Here is a 16,471-nt window from a genome sequence, read left to right on the forward strand (position 1 = left end):
ACTTTCATTTAGATACGACGCGGCTGCGTTACGAGACAGGAACTACCACGAAAGTTGAAAATCGAAATGTAGTTATCTGCCTCTCTATTGTTCGACTATGTAAGAGTGATAGAGAGGCAAATAACGATTTGTGATCGCGGTAGGCCCTTTGATCATGTCAGAGATAATTATATAAGAGGCGTTTTCTTTAGATACTTGTTACGACTGTGATTCGTGAAGAAACGAACGGATCTTGAAAAGTAAATGAATAAATAAATATATTAAAAGAATCTTACTTAGATTGTATATCATAACACTAACTATGAATAGACGACGATAAAATACTTAAATAGATAAATCCATACGAAACTTCCATACATATATAAATAACGAAAAATTTTATAAACTTACATAAAATAACTACAGCTACCAAAAGTAAGATAATGAAATATGTTTTGTTCTGTGTAAATGAGTATCTGCTTACCAAATACGGACCGAAGACAATATTTTAATTCCTTCATGAATAAATAAGTTAAATAACTGAGTACCATTTCCGCAATCGACCTAGCCTTAAACTAAAGCCCTAGGCTTGGACACTAAGCTCTTTAGGAAGGTAAACGTAGCACACAGCCGTATTTTAACAATGATTATAAGATATGACAGCGATAGGATACCAATCAGTGTTAAAATTGACGTTTTTGGTTGAAGAAATGTCACTTTTGACACTGACAGATCGGTATCATATCGCTGTGACATTTTATAAGCATTGCTGGAATACAATGCTTATAAAAATGACAGTTGACGGTATTTTCCTTTATTTGTAGCGCAATCAGAGCGTCTCACATATTTTTACGGTCTTCGGAGAGTAACATATTATTGCAGGTGACTGTACACCTGTGCAAATTCATCTTACTGTTTTTCCTCTGTTGACTGTGCTTATAAAAACAGACAAATGGCGGACATCCACGCACATTCCAGCGAACGATGCAGCTCTAACGCGCCCTCGTTTACTGAGGGCCTAATGCGAACCACGTTCGACGTGTTGCCTCTCTGTCGCACTTGTAGATGTGTACGTAAGTGTGACAGGGAGGCAACACGTCGTACGTGGTTCGCGGTAAGCCCTCTGAACGCATAACACGCAGACCACGTGTCGGAAAATTTCCAAAGTAGGGTAATTCGCCAGTAACTGGCCACCTGTTAGTAACTGACTACACTAAACTAAAAATGAATTCTATTCACGTAAACAGAATTATTTTTAATATAAGGTTGCTAGTTACTGAAACCTTATACTAAAATGAATTATGTTTATAGGTGAACAGAATTCATTTTTAGTTTAGGGTAGCCAATCGGCCGGTGGCCAGTTACTGGCGAATTACCCTAGGCACCAAAGAAAAATTACTTTTTGGCAAAAAATTATTGTCGGTACAAGCTTTTCTCGCTGACTGTACTTTTCTTACCACAGGCAACTAATACTCACCGAGACAATTCTAAAAACCCTAAACACAATTAGGTTGTGTTGTTTCATCACAGAGATACCAGCCTATTTGGATTTCGCGATAATCACAAGATTTATTATTTATTATTTATTATTAGTCAAATAAGTAACACAGCATTACAGTAAAACCAAGGCACTGTGAAACTACAAAATAAAATACAATAAGTACAAAGAAACTACAAATAAAAACCAAAGACAAATTAAACATTAGATTTGGGCGACGACGTAACAAGACCTAAACGACGACGAAGACCAAGACATAGAAGATCTAGAGACGATATAGAGATCAACTACATCTACATTAGATATCGACTAGATGTGGCTTGGATATCTAAGTCATAACTTGTCGAAATCGTTCAAGAGGACCTCCAGAATCGCGGAAACGTTAAATTTGACATATCTATCTTACAAATATCTTTAAATTATCCATATCGTAACTTGTTGAAGTCTAGTAGAAATCTATTTCATTTTCCGAATCGAGCCGTTCCTATGGCCACCTCCTGGCTTTAGTCTGCTCTATTGTACTATAATATTGCATTGTCACCCGACTTACATATATATGCATCAGCTCAGTCGAAAATCGGGAAGTGGGTCAAATTTAGTTTCCAAGATTTGACCAACACCAACTAACAAACCAACAAACTTACATACAAATAGGGCAAGCTATATAAAAGCTTGTAAAAAATCAAAAACTTCACATGGGCAATATTCCATTTCTAAAATGGAAATCAAAATTTACCATTTCTAAAAGTACAGTTTACTATTCCTTCTTGTGATTTTTTGAGGAAACTTGCAATAACGCGCTTGTTAAATTACTCGTCTTATCGTTCCAAATACTTTACAACTAATTTATCTAAGCCCCCAAGTCCGTTTAGTTAACAATGCTGCCACAGACAATGTAACAGCAGAGCTTAGACTTGTGAGAAACAATATTACCCGGACGGTAGGTCGGGAACGGTATTAGTTTGGATGTACATATTAATTGTCAAATGTGCAACGCAACCCAAACAGAGAAAACGTCTTAATTTTTAAATTAAGGGACAAATTAAAAAAAAAATCTCCACTTCGAGCAATATTCGAACTTGCGACCTTTTGGATTGGAACCATGGGCACCTTTGCACCGAGAACGGTAGGAAGCGGTTTATTTTTATAAATTTGTAGCTGTAAGTAATTTTTTTCGTAAGCTCTATTTGTAATTTGTATCCTTTTTGTAGTTTAAATTAAGATTGTTTCATAATATAAATAATATTTACTTATAACAACAAGAGAATAAAAATTGTACGTGAAATCTTTTTGTTCGGACAGATTCAAAAGATTACAGCAAATTTATGCTGACGTGACCTAGTTCATAAAAAAAGAGACACACTCCGTTGTCCCCATCTGATAAAAAATTCAACTAGATTAAATCCCTGTTACAACCTTAATATTTACACCAATTAATTATATTTTACTGAAAAACTTACATTCTTTAGGCGAATAACCTGTCATAATGCACGTAAATTTAGAAAACATACTAATTTGATACCGTTGTTACAAAAACATATATCCTGTCACCCCGAGCATTCTATTTAGGAGATGATTTTTATTCTGTTGTAGCTTTTTTTTCTCGTCAGAATGCGATAAAATGTAGAGTTCTCTATTATGTGCAATATGATTAAGCGCAAACTGTATACCGGGTGTGGCCTGTAATATGAGCAAAAAATTTAACTGTGGATTGTACTCCTCATACTGAAAAACATTTGTTCAGCGACTTTCAAAAGTAACTTGTGGTTTAATTTTTAATACACTTTAAAGTTTATTATAAGACGCAATGTATTGCGAATTTTGTTATGTTTAAGGCTTGACAAGCAACGTCAATCACAATGATATGGCGTGGCGATGGCGTCCATTGAAGATAATATTTATTTTGTATGAATATTAGGGAGTCTAAATACTTCATAATTTTTAAAAGTTGTTGAACAAAAGTGTCACCTTTTGAGGAGTACAATCTATGTTTTAATTATTTGCTCGTGTTACAGGCCACACCCGGTATACGACCAAATTTTCCTGTGAGTTACAAAATCGTATGGGATTTTCGTAAATCCATAGAACTTTACATACATTTATCGTAACAAATAGAAATTTCATATTCCTTCCACCAAGGAGCTCTTCAAGCTTACCAAATTTTAACAAAATCTGACGAAAAAAAATCGAATAAAAAAAATTATAACTTTAATTAAAACAGTCAAACAACTGTATTATTCATCTTCTATGCCATCGCCATCCTAACTCGGGCGTTATTTCATTTGCAACTATTTCTAAGACGGTTTCCCCCGAGCATTATAAATTCTAACCCCCATTTAAAAGGGATTAAGCCCCTTCAAACTTTAGGGCACTTAAGCCCTTTTAAAAATAACCCTTACACTTCAGCAATACTGTAACTGAATGCCTACATTTATTCTCGAAATGGCATTTGTGAGTTACCTGTAACATTTGTATTCGTGAGTTGAGCGTTTGAAGGGTTAATTTTGTTTTCTAACTATTGAGAGGATTAAACTTTGAAGGTGGTAAAAGGTTGACGGAATTTGGAATAAATAAAGTTTGAGAGCTTGTTAAGTGTTAACGTTTTAAGTTTATTTTGCTAATATTTAAAGTAGGTACGTATTTATAATACCTAGTTTCATAATTATATCTCTTTCTCTTTAACCGATAGCATAACTTTCTTTCTTCAGTTAAAAGCAAATATAAAATACAAATATGATGATAAATTAAAATTATTATGTATTCGTTTATCTAAAAACAAACAACGGGTTGCACTCCGGGAGTGCCGACAGAAGTGAAAACTCAATGACTAGTCCAAAATGTCTGCAGCACTATGTATAATTGACCCATCCTCCTTTCTATTTAAAAACTTTAGTTCCGAAATTGCTGGTCAGTGAACTTGTTTAAAACTTTAAAATTCGAAATTGAAATTTGTAGCGTTAAGAGTCCTTACTCCTACAGACGAGCGTATTTTGCAAAATGCTTCCTTTTTCATTCAAGATTACGACGTAACTATTAGTATTTATTCAAAAACTGATAACGTACTTAAATAATCATTTCTTAAACTAGGGGCTGCAAATGTTCTAATTTTCATTTTCTCTTTTTGAACCTAAAATAAATGAGTTTTCTTAGAAGTCTTTTTCAAAATTTGCAGTGAGAAGGGTCGTTTCGGCTCTCAATTTTGCAGTAAAAAAGAATTATTTGGTATATGAATGATTACAATTCAACTCATCATATGTTGTACGAGGGGCTTACATGCTTGAAAATCGAACTTTCATTTAAAAAACATGATAAAACACCTTCCGAGTTTTCTTAATTTTTTTGGTGAAAACAGGGTTACATTACATTTTTTTATCGCTAATTGGACTTATATTTTGCCACAAAAAAAATATTTTAACAAACTGTAACTTTATGTTTACTCATTAAAAAAAAATCATAACTATAGGACCTACCTTGCCGTAAATATATATTTTTTTAAAAGACCTATAAATCACGCTGCAGCGACGCCGCGCGCTCATTCTCCGCCGAGCGCGCTTAGGGAACGGACCTGCGCTCGATCGTCAGGCGCTCATTGCTTCGTAAACATTGAGCGAGTTCCGAGAACTGTTGTATACTATGATTAGAAAATCTTGATCCAAGGGAGAGTACATTTTTCACACCATATTAAATTTTAACAACCGACTCTCGCTTATGTGATAGATTTTCAGTGTTACTTGAATTCTGGTTAGGGTTTGCATTTTAATTATACCCGGACGACCTGGATGATGTCCAGGTTCTCTTGATGGAGTCAGGAATTGGCCACCGAACTCCTAATCTACTCATCTTAACTCCATCGTGTTTGGGCTCCATGGATTTGCCTTGACGAACACCACGGATCTAGATGAGGTCCAGGTTCTCATGATGGACTCAGGAGTTGGTCACCAGAACTCCTAATCTACTTATTATCACTCCATCGTGTTTGGGTTCATTAGATTTGCCCGGACGAGCATCATCTATCTAGATGAGGTCCAGGGTCATGAGACCCTTCTGGTGACCAACTCCTGACTCCATGATGAGATGGTCACCAGAAGTCCTAATCTACTCATCATAAGTCCATCGTGTTTGGGCTCAATAGATTTGCCCCGACGAGCACCATTGATCTAGATGAAGTCCAGGTTCTCATGATGGAGTCAGGAGTTGGTCACCAGAAATCCTCATCTACTCATTATAACTCCATGGTGTTTGGGCTCATTAGATTTGCCCTGACGAGCACCATCTATCTAGATGATGTCCAGAGTCACGAGCCCCTTCTGGTGACCTGACATTTATTTTTTACTTATATAAAAATATGAACATTCCATCTTTTATTATGCAAATTGACATGTAAATTTTTTAGTTAATTCTACTATCCTTAGTTCATTAAGTGAATTGTATATATAAATGACAATGTATGACCATTACTGAATAAATGATATGATATGATATGATATGATATGACCAACTCCTGACTCCATTAATGAGATGGAGTTAGGAGTTGGTCGCCAGAAGTCCTAATCTACTCATTATAACTCCATCGTGTTTGGGATCAATAGATTTGCCCCGACAAGCACCATCGATCTAGATGAAGCCCAGGTTCTCATGATGGAGACAGGAGTTGGTCACCAGAACTCCGAATCTACTCATCATAACTCCATCGTATTTGGGCTCAATAGATTTGCCTTGACGAGCACTATCGATCTAGATGCGGTTGATAGATTATTAATATTATTTTATTTTATATACTTACAAATAAAGCTTCATTTGCTTCCTCCCTTTTCACATCCTTAAGGGATAATTTTTGAGATTAAAAGTTTGCTATGTTATTCCCTGGGACTCAAACTATCTCTGTACCTACCAAATATGAACTAAATTGAATATTTTAAACTTTCGCGTTTTGAACACATATTAACTCACATACCCGCGTTAGACCCGTCTATAATGTGGGTTTAACTAAATTGGTTCAGCAGTTTAAGTGTGAAGAGGAATTATAAAAAGTATTTTTTTTCTTCATATTTTATGTGTTTTTACTTCGGAATGGTGTCATTATGATGACACCTGATGATGATGATGATGATGATGATGACAATGAATTCGGCACCCCCGATTTATACGAAAACGATACCAAACTTGGCCTAGTGGCTTAAATGATACAGATATCAAGATCAAGTTGTGAGTTTAATTAGTGAGACAGTGAGTCAAAGTATATGAAAGCTATTTACATGTAATTCAATACTAGGTATAGTCAATATATTTTAATTTTTATTCCTATTTTAGGAGTGCGCACTGCTGAATGAATATTTAGAACGCCTAAAACACGCATAATAAGCTTTAAAAAAATAGTGGTATTATTTTCCTGATCCTGACCCATTGATTCATATAAAAAAAAACAAGAAAAAAGACAAAAAAATAATCTTGTATGGAGGGTGCAAATTTTCAAAATTCGGTAGCGACCCCTAAAACATAATTGAAAATTCTGAAAAAAATACACATTTGTTTTTTAGTGAAAGAGAACAATTTAAGGGGGTGAGACATAGAAAATTTCAATTTCGACGAAATAAGCAACACCGTATGTATATATACTATAATTTAGTATAATCTTATCTTTCAAACATTTAATTATTCAACTTCCTTGGTGAACTGACTTGAATAGTTCCTTGACTTCATGGATGAACTTGTCGCAATAATTCCATGACATAGGTAAACAATCATTATTATTTATTCGTCGTTGGTTATATATTTTCTCAACACATACACTCTATTCACTACTATCATGCTTATAAAAGAGTGCCAATATAACGTTAAAATAAATTTACTTGCAAATTAAATTGAAAAGTATCAATATTATTCTCGTCTGCGTTGAAACGCGCATAGCTTTGCCGGCGCTCGCGTATCAAGCGCCAGCGCCATCTATCGAGTGTTATTTCGCAAAACCGGCGAACGCTCTAAGGAATAAGGGCTCTTAATTGTTTAAAATTCGAATAGAAATTGCAAAGTTACCTTGCAGACCTCGCATCTAAATATTTTGAGTTTTATTCACCAGTACTAGAGTTCACTTTTATTAGCGATTTCATCATGATGTATTTGCTTTATTGAATTATATGTTTTAAGCGCTGGTGGCCTAGCGGTAAGAGCGTGCGACTTGCAATCTGGAGGTCGCGGGTTCAAACCCCGGCTCGTACCAATGAGTTTTTCGGAACTTATGTACGAAATATCATTTGATATTTACCAGTCGCTTTTCGGTGAAGGAAAACATCGTGAGGAAACCGGACTAATCCCAATAAGGCCTAGTTTACCCTCTGGGTTGGAAGGTCAGATGGCAGTCGCTTTCGTAAAACTGGTGCCTACGTCAAATCATGGGATTAGTTGTCAAGCGGACCCCAGGCTCCCATGAGCCGTGGCAGAATGCCGGGATAACGCGAGGAGGAAGATGTTTTGAGTGATATAAAGTTAGAATGTAACTGTGAGATCCTCGTATTTCAACCCGTACTTACAAGATTAGAACCTTTTATGTAATGTCATTGAGTTTTTCTTTATTGATTTAAATGGATCTAAATCAATGGCCATCTAAACGTTACGGTCACGTGATCGCGTTACGCTGTCTCGAGTTTATCATTTTTTCCCCACCTCAAAAAGTGACCAGCGCCGCTAAAGAAGTTTTCACTTCAAAAATATAGTTTGTGTTTTTTATTTAGTGTTGGTTGTGTATTTTTATTGTAATTTTGACATGTGTTGTTTTAGACGTTAAATATTATTAATATTGAAATCAACCCTAATATACAGGGTGTAAAGATAAGTCGGGCCCTGGAGGGAAACTACCTTAAATCCTTAAGCTGGCTCATTTTACTTAAAGGAGACATTCCTTTATTTTTAAAAAGAAACAAAACTGCATCAAAGTATTTTTCTTCTTTTCTTCAATTTGGCTTGTCTAAAAAAATCTTGAGTACTAAATATTACATTTTATGGATATTTTGTACGACAGATGAGTGTGAGACCTAATGTTTCTTAGAGAAATGTTATCATTAACATTAACTGTATCGACTAAGTAGTAGAATAAAATTGCGAGTTTTTATTTTTTGGGATTTTTAGTCGATTTGAGTCCCGGGCGAGGCAAGCGAGTTTTAGAAAATCTTTGAATGCAGATTTGTTTCTGTTTAAAAATAAAGGAATGTCTCCCTTAAGTATAATGAGCCAGCTTAAGGATTTAAGGTAGTTTCCCTCCAGGGCCCGACTTATCTTTCCACCCTGTATACATAGGTAGGTACTGAAGTAGATGTCACATTACATACTAAATAAAAACTGAGTTGTTCAAATCCGGACTCAGCCACTGGAAAACTTGGTCACTTTTTCTTTAGTACCTAAGTATTTTATTGTGACATCCTATTTCAGTTTATAATTTTTATACTTTTATAGTAGTGTGACTACCTAAAAAAATACTTTATTAATTTAATTAATAAATAAAACCACAAAAATAAAATTATCGTTTAGTTTTTTCATTCGATTATTTCATCGTTTAGCACAACTTTAGTTCAAATTTATTAATTTTATGTAAAGCGACCGAAAATTATAGGTACAGTCAAGGAATTTAAATTCCGACCCATTTCGTACTTTGTCACAGTGACAATCAATATGAAAGCCGCTAGAGACCTCATACGGTTGTCACTGTGACAAAGTACGAAATGGGTCGGAATTTAAATTCCTTGACTGTACCTATTTATTCCAGTAGAATCGACAAAAAGAAATCTCTCTCAATATCTCCATTTTGTACGTACCCTCATAATATAAATCAAATTATTACACTCCCATAAGTGGTTTTTAAATAAATATTTAACCGTTCTTCACTTCCTTTTGATCGTGAGAAGCGTTCAAAGCAAATTTAACAGTAAACGCGTTCACACCTCCTATTTGAGGAAGTAATGGCGAACAATTTCGGTTAATAAGTTACTTGTATTTCAACTATGTGCTTGTTTAGCCGCGGGGGTAATTAATGCTGTAACTTACAAATAATAATACGTATATTAATATTTGTAATACATATACAGAGTCGCAAAAAAATAAGTGCAAAGAAAAATTTGGCTGTTACATTTTATATAGCTGCTCCATTTTCTATGGAAGGATAAATTTTTTGAAGTGCAAACTTCTTTAGCGGCGTTGTGCACTTTTTGGATGGTAAACGACATAACTCGAGTACTATCAGTGATGTGCTTAGGGGTTTCAAGTAATGCGTCGAAATAACGCTAGATGGCGTTAACCTCACTTATACATAGTGCTGCAGACATTTTGCACTAGATGGCGATGTTGTTGATATTTTGAGTTACAATGTCATTGAGTTTCCACTTCTGCCAGCACTCCCGGAGTGCAACCCGTTTTATCTTCGCGATTTCGGGGTTGGTCCCATAGTAAAAGTTGCTCAGTATAATTCGAAAACCTCCCTGCAATGCACTTATTGTTTACCCTGTTATTAGGCTGTATGTTAAACATGATTATTCAGGGTGCTTTTGTTAGTCTCGCCATGGCTGTATACTTTGTGCAGTAGCCGACAAAATTTTAATTTTAGGCTGTATCTCACGAACCGTGATAGCTAGACAGTTGAAATTTTCACAGATGATGTATTTCTGTTGCCGCTATAACAACATATACTAAAAAGTACGTAACCCTTGGTGGGCGAGTCCGACTCGCACTTGTCCGGTTTTTTTTTCATTTCAATCATAATGATGGTTGATTCAAGCCTATCTACTTATATACTGACGACCGGTCTGGCCTAGTGGATAGTGACCCTGTCTGCTAAGCCGATGGTCCTGAGTTCGAATCCCAGTAAGGGCATTTATTTGTGTGATGAACACTAATATTTGTTCCTGACTATGTATATAAGTATGTATTTATCTATATAAGTATGTATATCGTCGCCTAGCAGCCATAGTACAAGCTTTGCTTAGTTTGGGGCTAGGTTGATCTGTGTAAGATGTCCCCTAATATTTATTTATTTATTTATTTATACCTATTACTTTCCACTTCTAAGATACTAGTTGCCTCTCGCTCTTGCGAGCTATGCAAGTATTTAAAAAAATATTTACGCACAAAAACAAGACTATCTATCTCCCTCACTCGTGCCAGAAAAGAGCAGAAGATGAATAGTTTCCCAGCTGTCCAATTTCAGTGTCAGCATATTTTCGAGACAAGTTAATTCCGCGGTGTTCATTAGGCAACACGACTGTCCTATATCAAAACCTGGTAAGGGACAAATTTCTACAAATTCGTTTTTATCTTATTTGTACCCACCTAAACAGTTTAGCAAGTGTTATTTATACCTACGTCACATAATTTATAGAAGTTTGACGTTTAAAATAACACTTGCACTGCGTGTGCTATCAAAATCGTTGCAGACTTGGGTTGGTCTCTACTAATGCTATAGATATTATGCAAATAAATCTAATCTAATCTTGCTAGTGTGCTATGCTACCTACCTAAATCGTTGCGGACTTGACTTGGTCTAACTCTATGTGGCTACCACCAGTTTGGCACTGACATACAAAGCTAGTGTGAACGTAACTTACTTTCTATGCATCTCGCTCGTACTGACATATTAGTGCGAGCGAGATGTACCTACTTAAAGAAAGTCAATTATGTAGACGTTGACGTATAATATATGTCAGTGTGGATACTGTCAGTGACTCATTGTACGGGCATTAGTAAGTCCTCACCAGATTACAGCAGTGTACTAGGTACGCGATATAAAAATGTTGTCCGAAGCACTTACTAGGTTTTTATACAGGACAGCCGAATAACCAACTCCCTTGTTTACAATATACACCCAAAACTCACATTTCAACACCTTTATTTCAAACTAAATAAAGACGAATTTCGAATACCAGAACTGCAAAGGTTGTAGTGCAATATTCATGATGCTTAAATGCGGTTAGCTGCGCTCTATTACAAAGTATTAAAGACTGATATATATTGTTGTAGATGTATATATTGTGGTAATGTTAAATTGCAATGTTCTTTGCGGTAATGCAGCTGTCGTCGGTCTTATTATTATGGTATTAAGGGTATTTTTGGTGTAAATTAGCTAGTTTTGGGGGCGTCTTTTATGAGGAAGTTGGTCGTGGACATCGCAATCTTAGATGCAACGGTACACAAAGCAGGTTACTAGAGATCCTATAGGTACTATAGAAAGAGCAACATTTGGCCAATTTCGTCGACTAGTCTGGCCTAGTGACCCTGCCTGTGAAGCCGATGGGCCTAGATTCGAATCCCGGTAAGGGCATTTATTTGTGCGATGAACACAAATATTTGTTCTTAAGGGGTGTTTTCTATGTATATAAGTACAACACATTTTATGTTTAATTTTTAAAGATCCCTTCTTAGTGGAACGCTAGAAAATTTTAAGAATATGATTATATTGATAATATATGTAGGTATTTCATCATACTTTCAACAGTTTATGCTTTGTTTTGCCTGTACGTATAACGGCGTCTGTTATATTTAAAGGAAAATGGGAACTGTGTTTGTATGAAGAATCATTAGTCCACTACCCTCTTAATAGGTAGAAAATTATACATTAGATAAGATGACAATGAGACATCAAGCGAGTTTGCAGACCGTTTACCCACAACTAGTCGTCATTATAATGACAGCTATTATGACGTCACAGTCATCGGAATCATTAATGATGGTGTGTAATTTCCATCGACGCAGAGTGAATCAGGTCTGGGAAACCAGTTTAAGTGTGAACTGATCTATTTTTAATTATTTAGTAATGGAGGCAATTGTTTTAAGGGGCCCCCTGATTACCAGTCTGCCGGACGGTATCTGCCTGTACGGCTACCATCAGTTTGGCATTGACATAAACGCTTCGTGAACGTAATTTACTTTCTATATATCTCTTTCGCACTAATATGTCAGTACGAGCGAGATGCATAGAAAGTAAATTACGTTCACGATAGCGTTAACGTCAATGTCAAACTGATGGTAGCCGTACTGTCAGTTAGAACAAAATTTTGACAGTTCCTAACAACTGACAGCCTGATATCGTCCGACGAACTGATAATCTGTGGGCCCCCTTAAAAGTTGTCAATTTTTCTTTCGTCAGGACTTGGTAATTTTGATTCTTATTCTGGCCGGAATAAATAAGGAAGGAAAACCATTTGTGGCAAAAATATAAATTATTTTCAGTTGGGTTACGAAAATATCGTACTTTTAGTAACTCAGAGGAAGAGTTTTTGGGGCATACCGTAAATTGCATGGATATTCTATAGAATAGGGAACACTATCTATCTACCAAATATTATCGAATTCTCAAGAATAAAAAAAATGTGAAAAAAAATAAAAATCTAACTGACTTTATAGCTTACAAAGACTGTATTGAAATTGAAATATATTTGTGTATGCACAAAATTAGAACTAAACGGATTATATAGTTGGTGTGTGGCTGATATTCCAGTATTCCTCCTGTAAAATTTCTTGGTCCAATGTCAATTTGAGTTGAGTCTCACATTTTGCTTAACTCATATTTGAAATGTGTGTTTCAACAAGAAGATTTTATCCTGGTTACAGAAACAAATGCTCGCTAAGCAATGACAACAATTATTAATCATTAATGCTGTTTAAATGATTTACGACGTCGCCGATTGTCTTCGCCATTTAACATTGTGTGGCTATAACTCTTTTCCAAGACAGATATTTGAATTCAATGGATGATTGGCTGTAACTAGGTGGATGGGCTATTTCTTGTTATTATTGAGTTGTGACAAATAGTTTGTTGAAAAAAAAATGTTGCGACACGTTCTACTGACATAATTAGTACCTATTTTGAACGTCATGGAATGAGCTTATAAATACTACAAGAATGATACTTTTTGAATTTAAATCTTTTTGAAATAATAATTTTGAAGATAATTCTAAGCATACAAATCTTGTTTCAACATAATATTTAACTGTTTCGCTTTTTTGTTTGATTCGTTTCGTCGTCTTTCATTTTTTTATTGCTGATTATGGTTTTTAAGTCTTATTTTATACGCAATACTAACAAAAATGAGATCACTGTTGTCTTAAAAATTAATAAACGAAGAGAATTGAATAGTTTTACTTTGTAGTTAAATTCGAAAACAATCATGGCGGCAATATAATTAATAGTTTATTTTGGTTGACATCAAAAGTGGCCACATTCGAATTTTTATGAGAAACTCATACCCTTTTGTGTGTCAAATAAAAATAAAACTAAACTCACCTGTGTGATACTCCAGTAGCGATCCAGCGAGATGAGGCACAAATTCATGATGGACGCCGTGCACAACAACACATCCATGGCCGAGTGGATCTCGCACCACCAGAACCCGAAGATCCAGTACCCCATCAGCTCGTTCGCCAACGAAAACGGCATTATTATCAGTCCCAGAAAAAAGTCCGACACGGCCAATGACGCGATAAACCAATTCTGTATGTTCTTCAACGCTTTCTCTGTCACTATCGCTATAATAACTAGCATATTCCCTACCACCACCATTATCATCAACACTGTCACAACCACTGATGCTAAAATTATGTGAAACGGACTGTAGCCACTTGGATACCAGTTCTGCAGCACCACATGGCCGAGGGACTCGTTTGACGTCGCGTTCTCTGTCGCGTTTGACATCTGTAACGCCAGGAAGTCTTCTTGACTGATCCCCGTCGCGACCAAATAGGTCGAGTTGAAGAAAGTTCCGTTCAGGTCCGTCGGGACAGTGGTTTTCGCAACGAGAGCCGTCACATTAACCGCCGCCATCTTGGATTTCTTTCTCCTTGGCGACGCCAGCTTTTTGAATTTGAACTATCTACCCGATTAGAATTGATTGTTTTGGCCCCGTTGAAATTCAGAGGTGAAAATTAATTTATTGCCTATAGGAACGGAATATTATTTTAACTAACCGTTTTATTTATATTTACAGCGTTATTTTATACCCGTTTTTTTCCGAACTACGCGTGATTTTACAATCGTTTCTAGCACTAACACATGTGAACGCTAAATTTTTATTTACAAAACGAATAAACAAGCGTTACCTTATCTAATATTGCTTTAACACCGAAACGAACACAAAAATCCCGTAAAAAAAAAATAGACGCGCAAAAAATAATAAAAATATACACTCGCGACGGAGAGCACACTCAAACAAGCCCTAAGTCTATCAGCCCTAAATTAAAAAAGTTACTTTATACAGTCGAAGGATCTTCGTGACGTCATCGCGCGCTCTTCAACTTTCTGCGATCCCAAAATTTGTTTAAATCGGCCATTTTGTTTAAAAGTCAAGCGGCCATTTTGGTCACATCTTCTGCGGCGCGTCTCACTCAGCCATCGATTGTGTGGTAATGAAATATTGCGTGCTTGTCCTCGGCGTTAAGAACTGTAATTTTCTCTATTGTCAGGCGTCCTGTAACAAGGAGAGTGATTTGACACGTTAATAACAATTTCATTATAGGTTATTATGTGAAAATTCTCAAGATAAACGATTAAGGGCCGGCGTACACTGAGTTTTATCGCTAAGTTAATTTATAGCTGGATTAAAGTAAACTTTGTTTTGTTCCGAAACATCGTTTCGAGAAGCCATTTTGGAATAATGATAATAAGAAACTTTCCTTTCGAGAATGATTAGTAGCTTTACCTACAATGTTTATAGGAAAACTGATAACGTCTAAAATATATTTTTAAATTACAGACAAATGAAAACAAATTAAATTATAAAATATATACTGAAATATGTACTATTTCAATAAAAGATAATAACAGTACAAATAAACAGAAACTGGTATGTGGTTAAAGTCAATTTAATTCAAACTTGAATTTTGTATTTTCTCCACCCAAATTGAGGAGACTAAATGTTATCAAAATCTGACGATATAAAAATATAGGCAAAAAATATAAAAAAGAAAACCAAATAGGTTACAATTTAAAAACTAAAGAAGCGTCACCAACAGGTCAAACGACACAACGTCTACAAAGGATACTCCCTTACCGAACCGTGTCAATAAAAAAAAAGTACAGAAGAATCCGATAACAAAGGCGAAAAATCGTATTTTTCCCTTCGAAAATGATTACGAGAAATATTCATTTATTCGAGACCTAGTTACCGAGAGAAAAAGGCGAACGTCACGAAATTACTTGCAAATCTGAATTTATACTGCCGCAACACTTCGTATCTTTAAAAAATACTTTTTGTCTCTTCTCTGATACTTTTTGGGGTTCCGTTTCTTTCAAATGCGGCAAAAAAGCGTATGAAAACAAAAAACAAAAAGGTCTGGATTTTACTAAGCTTGTCGCATTGTTAACTCGACTTAATTAAACTGTTCTCTTAAACAAATTGGTCTGGACAAACTGATTTCAGTGACAAGGGTGCGTATCCTGCTATATTTAGAATTGCTAAATATGTTAGGAAAATTAATATCTATTCGTATTCTGTTTGTATTATAAGGTTATTAATGTGACTTGATCGCGTATTTGTGACGATGACGTCGCACGGGTAAATGTACCTTATGGCGGATGGCGCTTGCGCTATTATTAACGCCGCTCAAATATTATTGCGGCGCTATGCGACGTAAGCGCCAACCGCCATAAGGTACCTTTTGCCGTGGAACGTCACATTTAAGTTTTAAGATTTACCTGCGACGTTTCGAGGACGGCGTTATCCCCGTGGTCTCGGAGGTAAATCTTAGAACTTAAATACGCGATTAAGTCCCGTTGTGCAATTTAATAATGTTTAAAAATCGTGAAAGTTTAAATCAGTGTTATTAATGTAATTTGGATATGTTATACTCGTAGATGTTAGTCAGTGTCAAAAGTGACATTTGTGTTTGAAGAAATGTCACGTTTGACTCTAACAGATCATATCAATAACAAATCCCGATCCAATTTACAACCTAATATTACAATCCGAATACACCTTGGCTTAGCTCGGTCAACTAGACAAACATCAAAAATAATTTTCG

The 16,471-nt window shown here is 35.6% G+C and overlaps 1 protein-coding gene and 1 long non-coding RNA gene across 3 annotated transcripts in view; both read right to left on the reverse strand.

Moving 5' to 3' along the window:
- Positions 1-16,471, reverse strand: part of LOC134675061 (alpha-2 adrenergic receptor) — a 683,584-nt gene that overhangs the window by 502,082 nt on the left and 165,031 nt on the right. For both annotated transcript variants that reach the window (XM_063533217.1, XM_063533216.1), the window contains exon 3: positions 13,740-14,919. In XM_063533217.1, coding sequence (XP_063389287.1) covers positions 13,740-14,276 — 537 coding nt within the window. In that variant the 5' untranslated portion in view covers positions 14,277-14,919. The remainder of the gene's footprint in view (positions 1-13,739; positions 14,920-16,471) is intronic.
- LOC134675044 (uncharacterized) lies at positions 4,426-7,464 on the reverse strand. The gene is made up of 2 exons (XR_010099681.1): positions 5,973-7,464; positions 4,426-5,792 (listed from the first exon to the last, which is right to left on the reverse strand). It is a non-coding gene; the product is annotated as an uncharacterized LOC134675044 (long non-coding RNA).

Source organism: Cydia fagiglandana, chromosome 21, assembly GCF_963556715.1.
Source record: "Cydia fagiglandana chromosome 21, ilCydFagi1.1, whole genome shotgun sequence".
Taxonomy (NCBI): Eukaryota; Metazoa; Arthropoda; class Insecta; order Lepidoptera; family Tortricidae; genus Cydia; species Cydia fagiglandana.